We start from the raw sequence: 27,256 nt of genomic DNA, 5'->3' as shown, positions 1-27,256 counted from the left end.
GGCAGGCAGTGCAGTGCAAAAGACAACTGAGATTATTGCAGCTGGATATATTTAATTTTAAAGGGTAGGTGTGAAACAGTTCATTCAACTATACATTAATAGTGTACAGAACTATGTTTTTCACTAATCATATGTTATATCGGAATGTGAAGTTTTTATATGTCTTCTGAGAGGATAACCAACTTGACCTGGAATTTAATACAACTAAGACAACTTTGGATACTAAGGTAGCAATGAGACTGACAATGTCATAACAGGATTTTTATTCACTGAATGTTCCGATTACACGTTATTTTTTCAAGAGGGTGTGACATAGTGGTGTCTTACAAGGTTATGTAAACAATGTTTCCCGGATTAGATCACTGTATTGTGCCGCTCCTTCATTATCGTCATCTGTCGACCACCAACTAACCAATCAGCATTGGGCTCTCGTCTCTCTATGCTCGTTGCTGTTTCTACTCACTTGTAGTATTTCACTGTGATATTTATGTTATTTTCTAATAACATGTAAGTAGCTTTTCAGTCACTTATTTATAGTTACAATTTGTTAATTTTGGAACATCCTTGGTCATTCGTTATTCATCGACGTATATTTTCGTTCTTGTATTCGACAATCCCAAGAAAAAGCAATTATAAACAAGATACTCGACTCTCTCCTTCCTTTGTCTTGTTTCCAGATATTCACAAACACAACTTCTTCTGATGTCTTTAGATGCTCCTCCAAGTTAGTATAGCATCAAACATTTTTGGTTAGTCCAAAATCCTTAACATTAACATTCCATTTAATCTTAGATCATGAAGTAAGGTGAACAGAAAAGGAAGTTTCTGACCACTCTTAGTTATCTTTCTTTCTACCTAAATAACTACCACGATTTCAACTGGATTGAATTGTAAGCAGCTTCTAGAGCTTTCCTTTATTGCCTTTCCATCTCTTTCCTTGCGTTTAGGCACATATCCTGCTTCCTATGCATGTACTACTTCGGCTGTCTAAATAAATGGTGGGGCAAATAGAAATACAGGAATATTTAATGGAACCTGACCAACAATCCAGGAAATAATGGTTCGAGAGCAATGAAGAGACGTAAGCATCAAAAACAATGCTTTTATAATTTATTCATGTTCATATTCATATCTTTTATATCTGTACATTTTTAATGATATTTGTATTCTATTTTCCAGTCAATTTTCATCATTCATATTTAGCACTTCTGGTTTTCAGTCTTTTGGAAAAAAGCCCAAATAAATTAGAATTATTAAACACTACTAATCAAACAGTATACCTGGGATCTAAATATTAATAAGTTTACCTGAATACGATTTTATTGTACTTCACCGGAAATAATGAATATAATATTACATCTGCCACTATACGGATCAAAGATCAAACACATTTTTACTGCCCTAACATAAATCAACAAGCTCGAAATTCTCCTTTGTCTTATTTCCAAATCTCCACAAATACAGCTTCTTCTGATGGCTTGAGATGCTCAACCAAGTTAGTCTAGCATCATTTATGTATGTTTCTAATTGAAAACTCCAACCCTGCTAGTCCAAGATCCTTAATATTCACGTTAATCCTAAACCATGAAGTAGAATGAAGAGAAATGAAAGTTTATGACTGCCCTAAGTTACCTTTAAGAACCCTTTTCATTTCATTTTCTTACCAATTTTTATTAATCATATTTATCACTAAGTGTATTTTCAGTCTTCTGCGAAAAAGGCACAAATCAACTACAATTATTAAATATTACTAATTGAACAGTAATACTGGAATCTAAATATTAATTGGTTTGCTTCAATAAGAAATTGTTCCACTTTACAAAAACTGAGGTGAAACATGTATTAATCACTTTCATTGATTTTTAACATGATATAACAAAATATAAGGAAAAACTTGATATCAGTAAGTCATTGAAAAAATGAAAATTATCACCAAAATGTTTTTATTATTAATTTCTTTATACTAATAGGTACATCTGTGTTAATCTGAACAAGTAGTAATATTTGATCTCTCAGAAGTGTGTTATGAATCACGTGACTTTACTAAACTTCTAACCAATATTGCAACACGAAATAGGCAAGTTTACAAATGAAAGCATTTTAAATTAAATCCTATTGCTAATGGTTGATGCAAAAATACTCTCCTCAAAGTTCATAAACACTTTGTTGTTAACATTAAAATTATCAATTATGTCCATTAAGCACCAAATTGTTTGTGGGTCTATTACTTTAAAAGTTGGCCTGGAATGACCAGGTGGTTAGGGCGCTCAACTCTTAATTCGAGAGTCACAGGTTTGAATCCTCCTCACTCTAAACATGTTCGTCCTTTCAGCCGTGAAGGCGTTATAATGTCACAGTCAGCCTCATTATTTGTTGGTAAAAGAGTAGCCTAAGAGTTGGCGGTGGTTGGTAATGATTAGCTGCCTTCCCTCTAATCCTACACTGCTCATTTAAAAACGGCTATCGCAGATAGTTCTAGTGCAACTTTGTGCGAAATTCAAAACAAACAAACAAACTTTGATAGTTATAGTCTTATATACTGTCTATAAAAATATGAGATATACAAAAATTTCAGTAAAAATACTGTCAGTATTGTAATTATTCTTACCAACTACTACTGACCCCTCATATATATTATTTTGGCCAGCTCTTTCCTTGAGTTGTGGCAGCTAAAAAACATAAAATTTACTCAATATGTAGACCACACTGGTAGTGAACGGTATAAAAACAAATGGGTAATTTTAGGGTTAACCAAGTATATTACATCTGTGATTTTAGTAACAAAAACTAGGACACAAATGTAGGACGATCTAGTGAAAAATATTAAAATTTAGTGTTCCAGTAAAAGTTAGATAATAATAAACTAGTTAATTGAAAGTTTGTTTAATCAGATGGCAAGTGGTTGATGGTTAATCTTGAATTGCAAAATTTCGTTGATGCAAATTGAACTCTTTTATTTTTTTTTTACGATGAATGTTTTAGTTGATTTATTAACAGCAAATAGAGAGAAGCTATTAGCTGATCATGTGTCTGTGATAGCTCGTCTACGTTTGGATATTTCGTTTGCAAAAGAAATCAGGAGCAAAAGATTCACAAGAGAAATTTTTTTAAAAGTTAAAAAGATATGCAAGAAGAAGTTTGATGTAACAAAGAGGGAAAATGGTAATCTGGATGGAATTGAAACAAAAATCATTTATACTTTATCTGTACATACAGTAAGACCGTATTAATAAAAATGCATGCGACTGCTTTTTCATTCCTTGGTTTATTATGGGTCTGTGTTTGTGCCAATAACATAACCAAAAGAGCGCTGAAATGGCAAAGGAAAATCATTTATGTGAAACCTTTACATTAGCCTTAAAGATACATCAGAAACAACTGAAACATTCTGTAGAATTATAATAGATATTTTGAAGATTGAAACAGTGTTGATAAACATGTTAGGGTCATTACTATTTATTGCAATTATTTTTATTCTTCTGTTTAAAGTTAAATACATGGCCAATAACAGTAAGGTTTATTTCTGAACTTTAGCAATGAAACAAAACTAGAAATGAAAGTGAAAATATCTACAATAAAGTGAAGATTAAGTAAATACTGAAGAATGATTTTTTTCTAACTATCCAGAAGGTCCGGCATGGCCAGGTGGGTTAAGGCGTTCGACTCGTAATCTGAGGGTCGCGGATTCGAATTCCAATCACACCAAACATACTCGCCCTTTCAGCCGTGTGGGCGTTATAATGTCAGGGTCAATCCCATGATTCATTGGTAAAAGAGTAGCACAACAACGAGAAAAGGTGTTATCTAGTTTGGCTTAATGTTTAAAAACAGTGTAGTATACCACTTTCAAGTAGAATTCAAAGTTTAATTGAATGTGTTTGTTTGTGGTTTAAATATATGAGATTATTGTGATAATCATCCTACGTAAGGTAATGATACCTAAGTGAGGTAGACATTTTAAACATTGGAATAGAGTGTCGATGAAAACTGTTTAGGGTGACTGTTGTTAATTATTGTATTTAAAGTCAAGTACATGGTCAGTAGGTATAAGAAGGTACAACGAGATTGAAATATAGAGCTAAAAGATAAACATTAAGATATATTATGACAGAGGACTTTCATTATTATGGCTAGTAGCATATATCAAACAAATTCTAAATTATCCTAGTATGTATTAATTATAAACTATTTTATGTTCTACATTTCTTCTGTATTTTGTGAGAAAGTCCAGTTTTCGTTTCTGTAATGATGAGTATTCGATCCTGGTTCTTGTTGATAGAAAGGATGGTGTGACATTCACTGTTGATAGCAAGGATGGTGTGACATTCATTCTTCCATAGTTTTTCCTGTTAATCTTTGAATCAACTAACTTATTTGAATGCTTTCACGATAACTATCAATATATATGGGCAGCTTTTATCTTGGGATATAGAAGACTTCTTTTATCCTTATATCTTCTGGTATATAATTAATATCCCATTACTTTGGCATTACTTGAAATTATTGTGTGATCTTTTTTCCTGATGTGATATACTACTGGAAAGAAATCATGTGTGTATTTCATAGTTTTGATATAACATCGATTTCTAGCTTATGTTGCCCAGTCTGTTGGAATCTACAAGAAAAAAGGATTTTGTAAATGGTGTCTTTTTCCCTCCATTTGATCTTAAAGTGGTTTGATTGTAACAACCGAGATCGTATTGTCTTAGTTTCAAAATACTGTCTAAGTATCCTTTCTTCATTTTTAGAGAGCCCTTTAATATGGAAAAATTTGTTTGTGGGTCTGACGTTCTTGGTTGTTTTCATATATCACCTTTATACAATATCAAGAGTGTTAGGCTGGTGTGATATGTTAAGTAATTTTAATCTAGTAATAAAACAAATCTTATTATCTAATTAATAATTAGACTTAGGTGAACATATAAGTTGCTAATCATGACAACTACAGATTCGATCACCACAACCTAGCCGTCAGTACTTCAAGAAAAAACTGGGTTTGGATAGATTTTAAACTTGACTCCTGGGTTTTTAAGTTTGTAGTTAAATTAAACTATTCTATAAAATAAATGCACAAATTTCAAGTTCAAATAACACATCACGTAAATTTTACTCCAAAAAGTAACTATCACCTCCATTCTAATATGAGCAAAATATAAGTCCAGCTTAGATTCATTTCCTTTATTTAGTTTTCTGAATATTAGTGGTAACTTTAATAGCATTATCTACAGATTTATGGATTTATTTTCAAAGTTTCAAACTATAATCCCAATGTTACTATATATTCCTGAAACGAAATGAGCTGACTGAGTTTGCAAAAGCAGATTCTTTTAATGATTTGTCGAGCCATAGACGTCATTAATAGCTTTCTACACTGCACAGTATCAGAATAGTCAGCAAACGTAGGGGCAACTGATTAATAAAGTTTACAAAATATTAACATAAATTCAAAAATTCCCATTAATTGCTTTATCACAAGTATTGACAAACAATGCTTTTCGCATATGGTCCCATTGGATGTTACATTCAACAAACTGGTAGTCAATAATATTTGCATGAACTAAATTTATGAGAACTTATTTTTGTAGATTGTGCAGTTTAACAAGCTTGCGTTTGGCTTCATAAGTAAGCTCCAAGAACAAGGAACTGACTCGCTGTTGCAACAGTAATAGTGTTTATTGAGGCTTTGCCTACTAGAATCATGTCTTTATTCTATGATTAATGAGATTTCTGTAATTCCGAGCATTTTTTTTTGTTAAACTGATTTGATAATTCTGATATTATTGAAACACGCTATTACTTACAACTTTATTACGCACATTTAAGGAAAAACGTTTTATACCAGTGTGTTCTTACATTAAACAGCAAAGATTTGACATCTGGATCAAACTATTTATTTATTTTCTTAATAAATTGGTCATTTATGTCATACAACATGAACGATTTAGTATAATGTTCCTATAGCACGTGGGACCACACATATCTCCTACACCAGGTAAGGTTGCATTATATCACTCAGCAACTCTTCCCAAAATTATCAATCGGGATGTTCTTGCAATTGCTGAGGTCATTACAGGGTAGGCTTTTCCATAAAAAGAAAACAGAACATCAACATTAGTAATCATACTTTCTGTTAGTTCCGTTTTTCGAACCCTGAACTTGGCCTGGTAGATCATTCTTATTTCCAAGAGGATGAACCTTTGGGGCAGCTCAGAAGTTGCTTCTTGTAAAGATGCTTGATTGTGTTCTGTGGTTTACTACTAAAACTCAACACTAGTTGTTGAAGTGCCTGTTCGAGAGTACACGTTGTACTCATATAGTACTCTAAATAGTCACATGTCTGAAATGTTTCAAAACTGGCTTAGGTCTTCCTGTGTTGAGCTTTTAAACGTCAGAGGAATGATTTTATATAGCCTTACTAATGGAGACCCATAGGTTCTCCTTGCTAGCTTCCTGATAATCACCTGATCGTCAGGTCCTCTATATCAGTTCCCCATGATAGGAATAATCAGGTAGCCTGATACTGCAATGGGTGATGGACTTTATGCTTTTGAAATGACTTATTTGCTCAAACTTACTTGTTATTAGTACATGTTTATAACAAACAGAAATACAATTTTATGTTTACTTGAACTTAAGCACAAGGCTATACAATGCGCTATCTGTGCTCTGCCCACCACGGGTATTGACACGTGGTTTCTAGAGTTGTAAGTCCTTAGATATACTGCTGTGCCACTTAGTGGCATACTTTTATGAACAATGTAATTCTTACCATAGTCTGTTTTGTTTTTACAGAGAAAGCTGCAATTTCACAAATAGATTTTGATGTGTGTAGTCTGAAGGCACTACTTCAAAACGTAATGGAACATTTTAGCACATTTATAGCTTATAGATTCAGATAAAATACAGTAGGTTTTGGATATGCTATCGCTCGTTAACCTCTCTGCGTACAAATTATTGAGTACTAAAGACGGCATACCCTCTTGTCATACAGATCTCTTAACTAACTGCAAACCAGTTGCTCAATTCCCCATCAATTTGAAGCGCATTTTCTTGAGTCTAGTAAAAGATCTCCAGTATTCTAACATATGCTTGATCTTTCACAATCTGATGCAGAATTTCTATTAACTTTTATTAGTTAATTCTTGAAATTATATAGTTTTTCAACCTAATATCCTAAGGTAAAATATACTTTCCAGCATCCTCTTACCTTTATAAAATTATTTTAGGTTTCTAATTTGATCATTCTAAACATTGTAGTTAATTAACTGAGAATTACTTTCAGCAATCTTGCCACGTACAACTTCTCAAGTTTATGATCCTGTATCAGCAACATTCAATGACCTATGATTTCTCAGTGATCAGCATAAAAACAGATATTTTAAAGTATACCAGCATTATCATCACTATATATTAAGTTACAATATACAGTCATATATTTAATCCGTGAAATGTCTGTTTTTGATTTACCTAGAGTTTCAGTCTTTTCCATTTATCAAACCTCTTATGACTTTCAGTAGCTCCCTTCCCAGAAATGCTGAACTATCGTTACTTGGTTCTACCAATTTTAGAGCTAGTTCCTCTTCTGTAGTATATTTATTGAGTTCTTTCCCGTACTAGTCATCCTTACTTTAGATGACTTCACAGGAAGACAGGATATGCTTTCTATTAAACTATTATGAGGAGTTCAAGCATGTCTTCTCTCCCATTCTTCACTTTCTGTACATTTCTTATTTAGATATTCATATTTTAAATGCCTAAACAAAGACCTGATTTCCCTTTCTACTATATTTCTGTCCCCATCCCGATAGTTGTCTTCCTTCATTCAGTTTTTCATACTCTTCTCATTCATATGAGAATTATCCATTTGTCTTAAACATATTGGTCTGCAACGTACTTTCTGGCAATATATTTTTTAATATTTCCCATCTGTTTTCGATGTAAATCAAAACGTATTTGGCCACAGTTTTCTATATTGTTATAAGTATCATTTTGTTTTTTTATGAAGTTTATTTGTCCAGTTTCTTCAGTTTTAATTTTATTTGCCTGATCACTGGATCGTAGTGAGATTCAGTCTGCTCCTGAATTACTACTATAACGTTTCTGAAATGTCCTTGAACTAAGGCGTGGCCTGTTTGATTTCTTACAATTCTTTCATCAATCTCTGAAAAGTTTCAGATATATAAATACCTAAAATATTTCTTAACCAAGGTGTTTTTAATCATCGAGCCTTTATTCTCCAAAACTGAATGTATCTCCTCACTCATTATGAGCATGAAATCCCTTCCTTTGTAGTAGAGTCACCAATTACCATGAGATATTATTCTGACTCATTATTGACTGCTCAAGTGTCCCACCTCTTATCGTGAATATCTTTACTACTTTTTCTAACTTCACATAGATAACTGAGCTAAATAGCATTGTAGGACACCTACATCTCTTCTATAACTGGTAGGTGTCAGTACCACTGTTAGGGTGGGTAATAGATGATGGTCATCAGGAATTTAGGCAACCAATGTAATGCCTAGATCAGTACAACAGAAATTTCAAAAATCACTTGTCAGTGTTTGCTAAAATTCCTATGTATTTGTTCAGAAAGCAGGGGTTGTATTCTTTTCAGTCCTGTTGCATTGTAATGCTTAATCACTAATATTCAAATCAGCCATCAATGTTTTAGGGTTATAGCTTTCCTATTTGTACTAGCAGTCTTGAAATGGTGAAACCAAAGAAATACCCTATCATTCACTACATAGATTGAAAAGTGAAAACTTCCACATCATTTAAGCTGTTGATATACACCAAATAACTGTCATAATTTGAGAAGCTAACACAAAATATATTGTAAATGTTTTATCATGAAATCCCACTTGACAGCTTGTAAAGTAAGGGTCACAATTTATTCTTAGCACCCAAATATTGCAGCTGTCTTAACTTCTAAAAAGTTTAAATTCCATCGAAACTAGTTATGATACGATGTTGGTACAATTGTGAACTTTCTGAACAGCTAGAGATGTCTGCAATCAACCTACCTTCATTTGACTTACTGAAATGAGGTAAGTGCCTATGACTTTTTTCTTCTCATCAGTCAACTTGAGACTGTTTGACCCAATGTGCTCATTATTCTCTAGCTCATTAATATCTTCAACCGCTGAATCCTAGTCAAACAAGTACACAAAAGGATAATTGGTGACATAAGTACCACATGATTCCTCTTTACAATAGTTTTGGAAATAGCGCTAAGAAGATAAGGCCCAGTCTTGCCAGAACCAAACTGCATACATGATACCTGTGCACACCATAACCATATCTAATATCCAGCTTAAACCTTTGCTCCTTTACTGTTTTCTCATATGTGATGTACAGTTGATTTAAACATTTATTGGTATGAACCACGAACCACACTCAAAAAAAGCAGTAATCCTTGTATAAAAATAAAATTTGATGGATAAACCGCTGAAAATATACCATTGTTCACCATTTCTTATAGGCGTTCATCTTTGTTGGTTCAATTAGAATTCACAAAAATTACAACATATGCTTCATTATCTAAATAATATACTTAGCCAAACTACCAGACAGACACTAAATGCGAAGTGTTCAATTAGCACTGTATCTATATTTTTTACAACTCTCTAGACAGCTGGATCTGGAAGTTAGTTCTTTGTGGAACACTCCATTATGCTCCACATTGTGTTATTTAATGCTTTTCTAACTAGCTACCATTAAGCAGTAATGAAGCATCGCCCAATGGAAAGTTTGCAATACATTTTGTTACCATTTGCAGTCTCCATACGACCAGCTATAACCAGGCTAATTCTCAGCTAAAAGAACCAAAACTTTCACATAGAATTTACTTTGTTGTGATTGTATTTTCCTTTGAGTAATATAGAGCGCAGTATTTAAACAAAAACTCTATATTTTGACATAAATACGACCACAAAAAACTTGTACACACTTGCATTAATGGTAAAACATCTGGTGTCTTTCCATTTTTGCATCATAAAGTGTCTGAAACATTCCCTGTCATAGATCCTTTGGGACAAATAGCTGCAGCACAGACTGTGCACTACATCTAAGTGGTTCACAGCAATACACATTACCTTTCGCTTATAAATGATCCTATAAGTTACACAGTATATCCACGTCATTTACCAATTCACAACGAACATGTCTCACCTTTCTACATGACAATCAAAGTAAATTTTAGTCCTTCAATGCTTCCTCCTCAAGCTTCTTATTGATTTAATGCATCCATTCTGATGCAGACTTTTTTACTGCTTCAGGGGGTTGTTGTCACAGCTTGATGTCCAGAACACGGGCATTAAACCTCTCATAAACTATGGAGATAACCCATCTGAATTATTAGGCTGTTGTCTTTGGCGATGGTATATATAATATATATATGCATTTATGTATTCAGCTTATATACAAAGCTGCATTTCGTAATGTTGCAACACAATGTATAATCATGGCTTCCAAATTAAGATTTATTTAAACAGGTCCAATCAAACAGTCAAATTCTCCATAAAAGAAGACACAGTGGTATTTGACAAATACTACAAACACAAGCAGATCCTTCTTGACAACCAGCATAAATACTGAAGAATCATTAACGTATATAACTTTATATGCCTTTTTTGGTATTTTCAATCAAAAAGTTTCCGCATAGAGAAGTCAAGCCCAGTAACTTAGTTTTCAGAGAATATTTGACCAAAGAGTATATTTACCTTTCTGATATACAAGCAGGATCATCTACAAGAAAGACTCAACACTGATGTAAGTACAAGCAGACAAATATAAAAACATATTATAACAAGAACAAGAAAAGGCGAGTGATCAGTGATGTGATTCAATTTCATAAGAGTAATATGTAATCGTTATTCAAAAACTTTTACTAGTTCAACGTATCCCCTCCTGTAAATTAAACCAAAATCTCAAAATATGAACATAAGAGGAAAATTCCAAAGTTAATATAAAGTAACTAAACAAGTTGTAGAATCCTAAATATTTATTTATAAGCGAACAATAACCCCAAGAGAACCATACAATATTCAATTATTGACGTAGAACCATGTTTTCTTTATTCTTTTAATCAGCAAAAACAATACTCAACTTAATACTACAAAATCCCAAAGTTAAACAACAAAAACAAACAAAACCTCACATTTATAGGTTTATCTGTATAAAACTAAAAGTTCATATGTTATCTAAGAATCAAAAGTTAAGTTGAAATTCTAAATGTTTTAACAGTTAAAACCAAAGTTGTTCTTACAAGATATCTTTCTTTTATTTGAGTAAACCTAACATTATTTCCAAAAGCAAAATACATTAACAATGCTGAACTTGTGCACAGTGCACCGAACATTCAAGATCTGTGTTCTGGGAGTTAAGGATCAGGGACAAATTTGTCATCAAGCTGATAAATGCCATATGCTATCTCGCTGCAAGAAAATCGACTGATTGCCAGTTAGCAAATTCACATCTTGCATCCTCTTAAAACAGGGAGAGTCAATGTTTTTACTTAAACAACTTTTTGCAACTAAACTAAAAATTATAAAAATACTATAATTTTGAGGAAATTACATCTTAATTAAGGGGATAGCAGATACATAGTTCAATCCAATACAACACCTTCTGCATTTACAACACCACAGTAATTCCACTATCATTGACAACATTATTCATGAAGAGTCAACATTCATGTCAAAAACAGTGCAACACCACAGCTTTTACAAAAGTACATTTCATTAACTGAAATCCTTGGTCACATTCGTCAGTCCAATTTAAATGTGTGTTGACTTTAATTAGGCTCAGTAATGGTGTCACAAACTAGGAGAAGATACAATATCAAAAACCTAAGAACTTCACATTTGATCTCAAGTTGGGACAATTCTTGACCATTGTGATTGCTGCAGGATCAGTGGAGAGTGGATGTGCCTGTAAAGTGATTGGAAACTCCATCCAAGTATGCACAAGTCCGCATTTTCCTGCTAAAAGTTTGAGTGAACCTTTTTATACTGAAATAACTTTTTCAGGTTTCAGTATTAGCTTGAATAATCCAATTAAAACTAAAACATAATTTACATATAAGACATCTCTTCAACTGCAGCCTTCTGAGTGCAAACTCTGTCACACTCTTTAATGTCAATTGAATTGCATGGACTAGTAGCACGAAGTATAATTTATAAAATCCTTCCAGTGTTGAAGGCAATCTAAGGTCGACCTTTCATTTTAGTTACTTGCCAATGACTACATACTAGGTTTACCGTACTGTATTAGCAGATACCTTTAAGCATTTAAAAATATGCATTCATCCTTGGCAAAATTATTTCATTCACATGCTTAAATTCTATGGGTTTTGGCATTTCCTCCTTCCTCAAAATAGCTACTTGATTGTATTATCATATTTTTCAACATCTGCTCTATCTCATCGCTGGACATTCCTGCTGCTTTAAGGAAAAATACTACTTTTATTTATGTAAGATAGCATTCTATCCTGTAAGCCACTTCATCTTACCGATGCTCTCAAGGAACAGAATTCAAAAGGTGACATAATCCAATGGACAAAGAAAGTAAGGTAATATTTAAAATCTAGGCACAAAGTCTTTGTTCAGTTGTACTTGACTTTTATCATAAATAGTTTGACAGAGATTCATCCTGAGAGATGAAAATCTGTCACTTTATTAGTGGTTCAGCAGTTATCATCCACTTGTCTATGTACGTATGCACATTGTTTTTTTTTTGTTATGTTTAAATATTCTTTTATTGTCATTTAAGTTTATTCAGTACCTTTACTACTCATGCATCTTAACTTCCATTGTCAACTACAAACCCCAAAAATTCCTTCTTATCAAACATCTTGTTATTTTCGGGTTTACCTGGTGATACTTTTCATAAAATTGGTTTTATCTGAAATTAGACAGAAACGCAAAAATTCCATGCTATCTGAATACATTGTGCAGGTTCTAAAATTATAATAAGTATATTAGCTCTTGCTTGAACTCTTGAGTTTAAAGGAATGCTTAATAAAATCATATTCTAGACATAGAGTTTTCAACACAATCGAGTTCCAGGAAACAAGATCAATTGAGAGTCATCAACGTAGAAATTGGCGCTAATCAAGAACAAGATCCCTTAAGAAAGCATCTACAGGAGTCCCAGATGCCACTCAAAATGTGACAATCCCAGCTTTGGTCCAGGCAGCAGAGGATCAGCTGAGAAAGACTGCATGTACCAATGTTGGTTAAATATTTGGATGACTGATGAAAAAAATAGCATTACAAACCCTTGCTTTTATTGTTACTGAGTGAATTTTATTATGAAAAACATTGCCTGATTTCTCGAGAAAAAAATCACTCCAATAATAGAGTTAAGTGTTGAGAACTCTGCACAGCATGTTGCCCTGAACTCACCGAGTTCTTGAGACTATTTACCTGGGAAGCATGAAAGATCTGAGCTATAAGGGAGTTGTGTTTTCTCTGAAAAGCACAACAATCATCAGAAAGGCCATAAAGACAAAGGTACGATGTCAACATTGAGAATTGATGAATTTCTTAATGTTGTCTTATCACAAGATTCATGATTAAGGCATGAAAATGCAGGCAGTAAGTGTACTACAGGAAAATTGAAAGGAGCATACACACGATTAAACTTTATAATCTGCATCAAAACTTAGTGACCAACTGGAAAGGAAAGTGATTAAGGAAAAACGATAAAAAGTATTGACAAAAGCAAATAGCCAAAGGTATTGTTTATATTGCTCAACTCAAAGTGGCTTCAACCTCCATTTTCTCATACTGAATCAAGGCACTGTCTGTATGACAACTAGAGGGTAGATCAGGAAAGTGGTGACATTGGAGAGTAAGCTACACACGTGCCAAATGTCCACTGAGACGATAATGAGCAGTACAGCCAGAAGCAGTTTGTAGATTCATTGGGAACCGAGGGAAGTCAGCGAGTTATCCAAGTTCTCAGACGCATTCTACAGGTAAGAATGAGCATTTTTCATTTAACAAGGTTGATGTTAGGGACTATTGTAGTCAAAACACACTTGGCTACTGTGGGATTGACTAAATCTTGCATGCGAACCTGGACTTTTGTATGAAGGATCCATTTCTGGATGTATTTTGCTACCTTGTTCTTAAATTAGCTAACAGTTTTCTATTCATTGTTTATGAACATTCCAGAAACACTATTTACTGCATAGGCACAGTAGATGATCATAATAAAGAGACTCCAACTTGGATGAAGATGGTAACCAGATCAAGCCAACAAGTACTCAATCTCCGCATTATTCTATTTGCAAAACAGACACCATGTGAAATAACAAATTCTATTTTTTTTATAATTATGGTTGCGTTTATCTTTTTCTATCGTTTACTTTTTCTGTGAATTTTCAGCTAATATATTTCTTTCGTATCACAAAAATAAATGGCATGAAACATTCCCCACTGACTTCAGATCTATTCTTTAGAGGATATGTAGACAACACGTTTTTCTATGACTTTTAGTTTCTATAAAAATGCTAGCTCACATTCTAACTAATCATTTGTATTTTGTGTATGTATGTTTGTATGATGAAACGGACATCATTTTCCCTAGTGGTAATATAGAGACACTATTATAATACAATATAGCAGAAAATTATTTAAGTCAATGATCATATGAGGTATACTCTCGTAGCCAACTCAGTAAATAATTTGCCATAAGCATAGGAAAGAGAGTTACGAGATAGTTAGTGAACAATATAATTAAGTTTTTTCTTTTTGCTTCTTTTTCCCGAGTCAGTTATTTTAAATAATATTGATATTTATGGCACATTGTTTATTAACATTAGTATCAAGTCCTGGTTAAGGCACATGTTTAACTGCGATTTGATAAGTACCGAATTTATTTCTAAGTGTTATTATTTTCCAATAAATTGACTTTTGTTAATGGACCATTACTGTAGTGCCGTCTTCTTTTTAGACCATTACAATGGGGCCTTTTTTCATAAATGTTGAATTGTGACTTTGGACTTTTTTTGTTTCTTGATTTAGTATCCAATGATTAATTCAATACAAATTTAAGTTAATTTAAATATAAGTTAGTATTTGAAAATATTTGTGCTACTATAGATGTTAGTGAGTCTGATGTGGTAAGCTTCAAACAGTCTGTACCACTACTGACAGAACAGGTGGAACTGCTAGCATGCATGGTGATGATCTACTAATGAGAGAATCTAAATCTCCCTCCTTTTGATCTCAAACATAAATGTGACGGTCCTTGCTACCTACAGACCTGTAGAAAATTCATCTATTTACGTCACCACAGTCAACCCACCACCAATCTGTTAAGAAGTTCGATGGTAAATGAGATTTTAATAACTTGGAATTTATCAAAACTTTTAGGAAGATATTTTTATATGTATCAAGTATCTAAGAATAAATGTGTAGAAATTATCGCTTCTTGTTTGAAGAGAAGGTTACCAGAATGGTGGAAGGCTTTCTATCAGAAATTATTTTGATTTCTGAATATAATTAAAAGAATCATTGACTAATTTCTACTCAGCAATATTAGACATATCGAATTGGCTAAAGAACTCTTTTAGTAGGAAGTACCACACTAATGCAGGGAGTCAGTTCAGACGTTTATTTGGAAAGCTGTCAAAACTTGTAAATTATGGAACCCTTAAGTTCCAGGAAGAGAATTTTTAAGTGTACAATATCAAGAGTGCAACTATCCTTACGAGAATACTTGGAGTATACTCTTGTTAACATACTTAAGTTTAAAAACAACAATAAACAAGGAACGTTAAACAATGAAGTGATGAAACTGAATACTGTAATAGATCTTTGTGATGCTGTGTTTACAATCAAATAGAACACTTACCTATTTGTACAAGAAAATAATATATATAAAGAGGGAACAAAAAAACGAAGGAAAGCGATTTCCCACACAACCGTAGGGATTAAAGGAGGAGGTTGCGAGTCCTGCAAAAGTGAAACCCTCCATTAACTATTTAACAATTAAAATGAGTCTGTCACACACAACTGTTGAAGTAATAGGTGGTATAAACATTGGGTCAGATTATTCAGCATTAAATGAATATATACGGCAACAAATCGAGAGAAGTGATCCAACACTTCAACTAAGAACGAGGAATAACGATAGAATGTACATGGGTATCGCATATGGAATAATGAGCTGTCAACCAATAAGATATTTCGTTGCCATTAAGAATTTGGTTGTATCTTGAATTATTGGTTTGAACTTCATTCAGCGAAGGGAAACAACTCTAAAGTTCATCACAAATGTTATTAAATTAAATGTGCCATCTGTTAGATATGACTTTGAGATTGAAAAAAATATTGACTGAAGAAATAGTGTTCACATTTATGGAATAAACTAAAGCAACTTGTGTTGAAATATTCTGATATTTTTTAACAATAAACCTGGCCTCCTAGATTTGCCTTAACATAATGCTGTAGCCAACAAATAAAGTCAGTGTTCAGGAAACCTTATCATCATTATTCCACAAAATTACAAAATCTACATAATGAAATGAATGAAATTTTCTGTGATGAGTTAATTAAAGCCTCCACTTCTTGGGTTTCTGAAGTACTTATTGTCAAGAAGAATACTAGTGATTTTACGTTTTGTTCAGACTACAGGAAAATCAACCAGTCTCACGATCTGACCATTATCCATTGCCACATATAAATGATACTTTGAATGCTTTGCCAAAGTTAACTTTTATCAGTACATTGACTCACCAAGTTGATGTTGGCAAATATCTGTTAAGATGGAGGATTTACATAAATCTACCTTCGTATCTGACAATTGACTATCAATTTGAAATGATGCCTTGTGGTCTTAAAAAACACCTGTTACCTTTCAAAGACTAATGTACAAGGTTTTAGCATGAGCAACTGAACGTTTCAAGGCTTTGTTGGTGACATAGTTTTCATTCACATTTGAACACTTGAAAGACCTTGACTTGTATTTCTACAAACTCTGTACAGCTAATCTTACTGTAAAAGTTTCTAGAAGTAAGAGGTATCATATTTAGTATTTAAACTTTTTTCTGAGGGTATACACATAAACGATGACAAAGCGAAAGTTGTTACAAACGCCCCAGCTCCAAGAAACTGCAGAGTTAAACTTATTCTTGGGTATGTGCGTCTGTTACAATCAGTTCATTCCAAACTTTGCTACAATTGTTGAATCTTTACAAAATAAGTGTGGCACAGTGTGAGGATACGTACCAGAAATTAAAGCAAACTTTACATGAATCCCCTTGTCTTGCAATTTTTTTCCAAGAAAAGATAAACACTAATTTTTGCATAGTGATGCTTCAAATGTTGTATTAGGCGCAATTCTGTGTCAGAAGAGTGTCACAGCATATGCAAATAGAACACTGAACTCTTGTGGGAAAGAAACTACACTACAACAGAGCTAAAATATATGGGCTAGAGAAAAAGTTAAGATAATTGAGATAGAAAAAAATTACAATTTTTACTGACAACGCTGCCTTGAGATGATTGCAGACAGTTCTAAAGTTAACTAACAGACTAGTAGACAAGATGTAGCATTTAAAATACTGCACAGAAAAGGAAAATAGCATCAGTTACTTGATACCCTATGTAGACATCTTGTTGCCACTAGAAAAAAGTCCAGAATTGAACAGCAGTAAGCTATCACCTAAATCTTTTGGCCATTTTCAAAATTAACACTAGAGAACAGTTAGCGACTAAACAAGCTAAAAAAGATGATGAATATAAACATATATACTCTTATTTGAAAACTGGATTAATATTGAAAGATTTTATTTTAATTGCAAATACAGTAAGTAAATTTAAATATTATGTCTTCAATGATAACATTCTTTATTACACAAAAAGGATTGCTAACAATGGTGAATTCAAACTAGTTATTCCCAAAACTTTTAGATTGGCAATGTTAATCAAGCTGCACAATCATCCTAGAGCTGGTCATCTAGATGTTCAATAAACAATAGACAAAGTATCCAGAGGTAGTTATTGGGTTGGTATGAGAAAGAACATTAAAAATTATATGTTGTCATGTCATGTTTGTCAAACCACAAAATTTGATTAGATGCAAATAGCTGGATACATTCAAAGCACTACACTAAAAGAACACGGTGAGTTAATAAGAGTAAACATCATGGGACCTTATCTACTAAAACAAATAGTTACTTGTTAGTTGTGAGAGATTATTTGAGTAAATGAGTTGCATTATATCTTCTTAAAGAAAAACTCTGAAGGTGACTGTCAAACACTAATTGATGAATGCAAAGATTTTGTATCTGATAATGGCTTACAATTTGTCTTATTTGATGGATGATACTTGTAAAACTATAGTGACTAAATACATCTTCATAACTCCACATCATTTTCAGTCTAACAGTACTGAGAAAGTAAATAGAAATATTGGTAAATTTATATCTACTTTTATTGAAAAAAGTCATCAAATTTGGTATTATTTATTTGAATTTTCTCTAGTTGTCAAAACTTATATTCATGAGTTTACAGGTTACATGCCAGCCAAACCATACTTGGGACACGAGATCTTCCTTCCTTGGAACCGATTTAAGAAATACCCCACATTACCTCAAACTATAGATGAATGAACAGCAGAATTGCAAGATATTATATAAATGACAAGCTCCAAAATTGAAAAGGATCAGAAGAGCAAAAAAGCCAAGAACCATCAGAGATGCCTGCACACTTTCAAAGTGAGTAATTTTAGTATTATCAAATACATATCTTTTATATTCTGCAGTAACTCATTTTACTGCAAAATGTAATCCAAGGTGGAATGAACCTTTCAAAATTACAAAATGTGTTTCTCCATTAGAGTATTAATTAAAATATACTAGATTAAGTGCAGTTATACAACAATTTTATATTTCTCACCTAAAGAATAATAGTATATTTGCATTATAAATATGGAATGATAAAGTCAGAAGTGAAATTCTCATAAACATAAAAATACTCAATTGGTGAAGTGGGTCCATTTTTGAAAGAAACAAAAATATGTGTCAACATAAAAAAAAAAAAAAAATTGAGTGTTAATTAACAAATGTTTTTTGATGGAACACTGGAATGTACACGCATCTGTAAAAATAATACTAGAACTACCTTAAAAAATAATGTCTGGTACTTACTGCCAGTGAGCACCAGCAAAACTTTACCCCTCAGTAAAGTTCTGATAAATTTTCAAATGCCACAACATGGTGCAACCACCATTTTATTTTCAAACTGAACTGAGGTATCAAAAAATGTAAGTTGAGAATTGTAAGTCTACATTTACTATTGAAGCAGCTAAGAAAATACATAGATGTAAATTTAAGTTGGTTTTCATAAAACATTTAAAATTTGCCTTAAAAAAAGGAGATAATCTAGTATTGCAATAATAATTAAGTATTCTTAATCTGAAGACTTAGTATCAAAGTGTTATTAACATATCTTGATGCTACTATCTGTCACCATAGCAACTCAAAAAACAGTGGAGCATTTAGAACAGCATTACTAGTGAGTCAAACACCAATGATCAACTAATGCTAAAGGTATTCTTAAGTGAGACAAAATCTGGTATTGTACATCTTTGGAAAATTCTATAAATATCCAAAAATTTTACTTAATGCTATTCCTAAAATTTGTTTAAAAACTAATGAATAGTTCTTAAAAGATTTTACACTTAATTTCCCATGTTAGGTTTGTTCTAAGTACATGTAACATAAAGGTTAGTTTTCTGTTCACTGCTTCAAACAATTTCAAAATGATTTTGGTAATGCCTTTTTCTTTTGAGATACAAGGATGCTAATTTTGAATGCGAGTTTAAGCTCTTTATAGATAGAGAGCAGTAGCATGATTTTGATGTTTAAGTGTCAGAAACTCCAGTCATATTAAGGTGAGAACATATGGCAATGTATTTCCTTAATAAGTATTGTTCTGTAGGAGACTTTCATTGTGTCAATCTTTCCAACTATATTTTAATTAAGTGAACTACATACATGACTGCTGACAATCAAATTTCCCACAAGGCTGTATATAGTATTACACTGAACTCATTGTATCTGTACCTGTATATTACATTACACTCATTAATTGCATTTCTACCGATACAGAGATGCCAACCATTAGGATTTGAGCATAATCATTACGATTTTGGTATATACATTATGACTATACGCTCATACAGACAAATATTGACTTGTTGCAACTCCCAAATTATTATATATTATATAGGCCTATACAATAAAGTGATAAATTGTTCCCCCAGGGCTTGAAAGGGGTGAAAAGAAAATTTCTATTGAGATACAAATAAATTTTGATAATAAATAAAAGACATAGTCCAAATGGCTACTTGCGATAATCATGTTTGTGCTTGAACTAATAAAAACTATTTGTATCTCCAACGTCTACCAATAGTTTGAGTGCAGTTCTTCTCCATACTGGGTACGTGGGGGAATCCATAGTTACATCATTAGTGCTTGTCAGCCAATCAGTGCTCGCATAGATGGGTATTTCTCATTTTCTAAGCGGCATTGAAACACCAATGCAATCCTTCACAAGATGGAAAAAAAGAGGCCTCGTTCACCAGATTGTCTTGTTTCTGGCAAATCTAAAAGGACTAAAACTGTGAAAGAGCTCTGTCTACAATCATTACGCTCAGTTATTTGAAATAGTTGGCATCTCTGCCTATATATTACGTTGAGTTCACTAATCATAACTCTACCTATATATTACATTTCACTTACCAATCACATCTTTACCTATATATTACATTAGATTCATTTATCATATCTGCACATATGTTCCCTTGCACTCATTAATAAAATCTGATACCTATACATCACATTGCACTCACTAATCACATCTGTACTTACATATGTTATATCACACTTACTAATATTCACCCTTTGCTCTCCTGAAGAACAGTTAACCACTGAAATACTCAAGTTTTGCTATTTGTTGTTAATAAATTAGTTGAATCTCCAATAATGTTTGCATTTGTTTTACTTACAATATAAGTATGTAAGAATTTGAAAAGCATATAAAAATCTTAATTATTTGGAAAAAGCTATAGCTAACAATTAAATTTACAATTAATAACAATCTTCACACCAGAATAACCAGTCATGACACATGTATATACAAACAGTTTTTATTTCTAAAACAGGAAGCATGTCAGTGATTATCAACTATTTCCAACTTTGACATTTGTAATAAAAATAAAAGAAAAAACTTTAACAAGTAACACAAATTCTTAATGTTTTAAAAATGACCCCATCCATATTATGACAGTATAATTACATTTTAGAAGCCTTCTCATGTCTGTTATACAAAATAAAAAGTACATTGTATTAAGTACTTCCAGCACATGTAAGTATAAACTTATTTAACAACAAATGTATGTTTATATAAAAATAGGCAACTGTTGCATTGACATTTGATATAATAATTCACTTAAACTGAGTTGTTCCCAAAATATTTAACACTTTTCATCGTATAAATATCAAATATGTTCAGCTTTCAGTAAGAAACTTGTTTAATAGTGGAAACATTGAGCACTTTTGCAATTTATCAATAATATTCATCACAAAGTTTTCTTATTCTCATAACTATAATATTTGATGCTGACAATTAAAAACTATTTTTCTATTATTATGCAAGAACTGTAAAATAATTTTAAATGAGAATTATTCCACTTGGTCTACTGAAAAACAAACTTGCTTATTATGATTTAACATGCAAGTAACAGATAAATGAGCATTTACACAGAAGAAATGAAATTACAATATTTTGTGTCACTTATGTACTGTACACTGCCTTAAATGATTTAAATTCATCTTTAGAAATGTGTAAAATATATATCATATATGTAAAAAGTAGATCCAAAATATCACATTCACAAAAAAAAAACAAACTTATTCTGTTTTATTACTGACCCTATATTGAATGAAATATTCTTAACATGGCACTGGCAATGCCATTTTAGGTTACCTAGGTCACATCATATTAGATATTTCAACGTTTACACCATGTATGTTGCTTCAGTGCAGTGTCATGCATACATACAGGCAGTGTTACACGACAGTGTTAAATCTGTTAAAGTTAAGGTCTACTGCTTATTTGGAGACTGCTATCAGTATTATTCAGTAGACTAACTATAGAGTATAACCAGCAGAAACCATAATAAATATGTTAGCTCAAAATCAACTTTCAAGAAAATAAACAGGAAATATATAAACCCTCTATTACTTGTGAGCATACACAGGGAAAGTCACTTGGAAACTGCAAATTCAAAGCTAAACCTTATTTTGGATAGTTGTATACGGAAAACATAGATTGATAAGGCATCTGCTAGTTCACGTGGTGGTTCAACAAATGTAGTGGATCCACATTACCTCATGCTTGTCAATGATTAAAAGCTGTATTGCAAGTATCTTCTAATGATATTAGACTAGACTATGTCCATTAGACTATATTTTCAGATCAGAATCAATTCAGCAAATTTAACCCACGACCTTATTTCCAGGCTGAAGCATCAGGGCCTCTTATATAAATTGTTGTTGGATTATAAATTTGTAATAGACCTTAGCAGCTTAAGTTCTCACAATACTTGCGATTAGAGTAAAAATATTATTAGGTGCACTTACTGCATCAGGATCCCAAAGCTCTGACCTAGAATAACACTTTCAGCAGCACCATGCTACTACTGCAGGTCTGTAGCCCTATGTAACAGTAATTCATTTTATATGTATACTTAAATATATAGGCCTATATATACTGGAGCCTACTGGCCTATAGATGTAAATTACATTCCATATTGCATGAAACGTCATTGTACTTGTAACCAAATCCTATTATCACCAAAGTATATTTTGTTAGAAAAAATATAAGCTATCAGTGTACTGTCAAATTTGTGTGTGTATGTCTATATATATATATATAGGTTTATTATTGTTTAAACAAAACAAACCACAAACAATTTAAGTAGAAGTAATTTCTACGCTTTATATTAATGTGTAGACTAAGCTGTTTTTAGATATTCTGACCATATGCTATTGTTAAATTGAACTATCTTGCAAGGTTGAAAGGACATATCTTGCCACAGTGGCATGCTTATTTTAAAATTATGCAACAAGTGCTACCTGTTTTTAGTGTAAGTAGTTTTAAAAATTAATGCCTGTAGGTTTATTTATTTTGTTATTTAAACTTTGTATATTTTCCATACTGTGCCTCAAAGACCAGGAAAAATATAATATCACCATGTAAGCAGAGTATTGACATACAGCTGCAGATGTCAACAACTACAATATCTGGACATCTTGCCAACGTCCACGATCTGCTTACATTTGACATTACATATCTTGCTAAGTCTGATTGTGAAATCAATAGAGACTGTTGTATGAATGGCACATGATCTGTTGCCTTTCAGTTTTGTGGAGTATAATGGCCTACGATATTTCTGTGACAAGAAGTTGCCAAATATGAAAGTGCCCAGAATGTTCCCTCTACATTTTTAAATCCACATGTGAATTATTTTTTTCATGTATATCAGTATTTAAGCAACATGCAGACATGCTACCAGTTTCTTTTCTTAGGGGGGGGGGGATATTTTTAGACCATCAACCCTATTGGATAATTAGACTGCCTTGCAATAAGTACCACTCAGTTATTTGGTCTATAGGCCTATCAATTGCAGGAGTCAGTAAGGCTGTCAACATATAGAGATTCCTCACCATTACCGAGCAGCTAGAATAATGAAGTAATCAAAACCTGACTGGTTGTTGTGTAGCTGAGAAGCCTAGAGGGAGCACCAGTTCCAAGCACTGCCACATTAAAAACAGTAGCACTAGTGGAGATTCTAGAAGCTGTGATATCAAAACTTGTCACTTATTTGGAAACCATAAAAACAATCTGTATCATGTTTGATAGTTAGTCACATCGCTACAAAGCATATCCCTGGACTGGATTAAAAATTTTGTACATAACCAAGAACCAGGTTAGCAGAATAGCTATAATACCTTGTAAGATGTTACTTCAGTACATGGGTCAAGGTATCACCAACCACATTCATAAAGAACTTCACAATTTTTCTTGGCCAAAAAGCTGAATTATTTTCAACATGTGATGGTGTTTAAAACGTATAGTAGGCAAGTACTCTCCTAATAGTTAAACAATTACATCACTCTGTGACACACAATTTGTATTGTTTACAGATGATGGATTCACTAAATCAAGTACAAGTCATTCAGGACATCCTACTTCACTGCAAAGAAACTGAAAACAATTTGCACTTTAAAGGACATATAATCCAGCAGGAATTAGAAAATACCAATGACATGTTAACAGAGCTGATTCTGCCATGTTCAGGAAAAGCAGACAAACAACATCCAGCCTTAGATGGAGATTCAGATGTTAGTATGCCAACAAGAAAAGTGATACACAAGAAACAGAGACAGTTGCAACTCATAAAACTTTGAAAAATAAAACTTGGTTGACATGCTGGCACATACTAGTAGAATATGCTGTACAGTATCCTTGATGTCTTCAATGAAATAAACAAAGCTTTAAATGACAGTGGTCACAGAGAATTTGTCATGACAGGAGCTGACAAATTTTTTTAAGACTTGTGCAATTTCCTTAAACCTTTCAAGAAGTTTATTGAATCAGTCAATGTTTATCAGCTGAACCTAGGTCTCACTATCATAATAAATGAAAAAATTCAGAATTTAATAACAAATGAAAACAAGAATGACTATCTGGCCATCAAGAAAGTGAAAAAAAATTGAACTTGGACTAAAGAATTCGTATTAAAAAAACACTACCAGTTACATCTTTGGTCGATCTTGTAATGAAAGTTGAGAAAATAGGCCTACCAGATAAAGTAAAAGTAAAACTTATATAATAAAGTGTTAGAATACAGGTGCATCCTTTTTTGTCAAGAAAAAATTCAAGTCTGAAAATATAACTGCTAGCACTAGTAATACAGGCTTTACAGCTAATACAACTGCAAAACTTTCTCACAAACACATGGTGTAGAACAAAAAAAAGAATAGAAACATACTTCAAGAGTCAACATCCATTTTAACATTTTGGATTGTCTTCATACTTTTCTTTCAAGTTCTTCAATACTTCCTTATGGATAGCATTATTTTTTCGAATGTATGGAAGTCGCTTTTTTTGATCCATGTTCTTAATAGTCTTGATTCCAGGTGCATGTACAAGAAAAGCATTGTCAAGGATACAGATGTCATAATCTAACAGACACATCTCGTACATCTGAAATAATCAAATTTACAGATGTAAAATTATATCACATATGAACAATGTTATACATTAACAAATAGAAGAAACATATCAATTTCAAAATCAAGTAATTTATTAAATACATAAAAATTACCCATTTTTAAACAACTAAATCCTCTACTTGGCAATGAGAGAGAGATAAGTTAGTTAGGTTTATAGTGTAGTGAATTTTTACTTAAATATGTAATTATTTGTTCTGTTTTGTCTATTAATTCCAATCCTAAAAAAGATAAATAATAAATAAATACACTTACAAACTGAAGTGTCCTCCATGGATCAATTATAGAGAAAAATGGATTCTGAAGAATTCACATTTTAAATGGTTACTTCTGAAAATTACTTTTCTGTTTTTCTGACTTACTGGATACAGGCATAAAAACTTGCATAAATAAGCTAATGTTACTTGAACACTATGAAATGTTTTATACCCTGATAAAATTTAGAAATATTTCTCTGTTTTTAACAATAAGTTGTCAGATAATACAAAACTGACATATTTTGCACATCTCCCAATCACTTCCAACAGCCAAAACATCTTTAAAAGTAAAGCTTATAGTACTAAAAGTTTTCATTTGCTATTAATACTAAAAAGTAGATTTGAACAATTAACTTGATTAGTCATTATAATCCTATGAATACCAGTTACTAGCAGAAACTGCTAATCACAGCATTTATGCCATTAAAAAAAAAAATTTCAGAAAAGTGAATAATGAATGGAAAAAGTGTTTGGACTGTGCTCATATAAACTGTGATGTTTCTATATATTAAAAACGATACCCCTTTTTAAGAACTCCATTTCTTTTAGTACCATATTTACGAATTACACAAGATATAAACAAACCCTCGAGTACAACTCCAGTGAAAGTATTTTTATTTGAAATTGTGTTCTGTGATAAAGAAATTGTTGTTGCACATACAGTAGTTATTTTTCTGTCTGTATCTTGAATACTCAAAGAGTGAAATGTTTTTAAAGGAGTTTTGTTTGTGGTGTTGTTCAATAGATGGCACCACACTATATTAGTTACACAGATATACACACTACCTCCATTATCGTAAGATTAGTGCTGTCTGAAATAGGTCAATTGATGGAAAGTAGTATTTCTGATTATTCCAACTATTCAGTAACTGAAATTACGAGGAAACCAACTGATGTAACTAAATCAACTAATGAAAAGTAGCATTTTTGAGTATTCCAACTATCTAGAAGTCAAACTGCTCCACGATCTTTTTCCGTTTTTTTATTAATTCAAGTGTGTTCATCTTTAGCAAGTAGTGTCATAGCTGATGAAAATAACCAAATAATCAAACTTAGGATTCCCAATTCTTACTATGTTAGATTATTCTAATTACCTAAGAAATCACAATATTGCCATTATGTTTTATTGTTGTTAAACCCAAAGATACACGATGACAGGTACTAAACATTATTAGTTCTATAACTAGAATGATTAACTAATCAAATGTAACTCCTTAATGAGTACAAAGGTCACTTAATTAGCAAAATCCTTATTCAACCAGCTCCATAAAAAATAATAGAACACACTAGTGAGGGTCCACATTACTTCTGCAACAGGTACACTCTTTGCCCCAAAATATAAAATCTCAATACAAGTGGTACAAGCAAACCAGCTATACAATTTTTTAAATCCAAGGTTTAGCAGAGATGGTCAAGGTTTATGCTTTACTCATGATAGTCCATAAGTGACAGTCCAGCATTGTATATTATATTTGATATAGAACTGTTCACCACCTAGAAAGTGCCAAGGTGATCTTATACAACATTCATCTCAACAGAGCTGATTGCAACCAGGAATTTAGTTATTAGTCTAGTGGTGGATAGTGCAGATTTGCAAGTGCCTATCCGACCAGGCTACACAGTGAAAGATGATATAGTTCAAAACATGGATGTGAGTATGCATGGCAAACCACTGTGATAT

General features: G+C 32.4%; 1 protein-coding gene and 1 long non-coding RNA gene across 7 annotated transcripts in view; both read right to left on the bottom strand.

Moving 5' to 3' along the window:
* Window positions 1-1,094: 1,094 nt before the first annotated feature.
* On the bottom strand, window positions 1,095-10,330 carry LOC143225805 (uncharacterized). Its single transcript, XR_013014092.1, has 2 exons — window positions 10,174-10,330; window positions 1,095-4,615 (listed from the first exon to the last, which is right to left on the bottom strand). It is a non-coding gene; the product is annotated as an uncharacterized LOC143225805 (long non-coding RNA).
* A 10,824-nt stretch (window positions 10,331-21,154) lies between these two features.
* Window positions 21,155-27,256, bottom strand: part of LOC143225789 (beta-1,4-glucuronyltransferase 1-like) — a 33,696-nt gene continuing 27,594 nt past the window's right edge. For all 6 annotated transcript variants that reach the window (XM_076455793.1, XM_076455811.1, XM_076455831.1 and 3 more), the window contains exon 3: window positions 21,155-25,292. In XM_076455793.1, coding sequence (XP_076311908.1) covers window positions 25,098-25,292 — 195 coding nt within the window. In that variant the 3' untranslated portion in view covers window positions 21,155-25,097. The remainder of the gene's footprint in view (window positions 25,293-27,256) is intronic.

This window comes from Tachypleus tridentatus, chromosome 1 (genome assembly GCF_004210375.1).
Source record: "Tachypleus tridentatus isolate NWPU-2018 chromosome 1, ASM421037v1, whole genome shotgun sequence".
NCBI classification, from domain to species: Eukaryota; Metazoa; Arthropoda; class Merostomata; order Xiphosura; family Limulidae; genus Tachypleus; species Tachypleus tridentatus.
The sequence above is the reverse complement of the archived record's forward strand: the minus strand, read 5'-3'. Positions and strand labels throughout refer to the sequence as shown.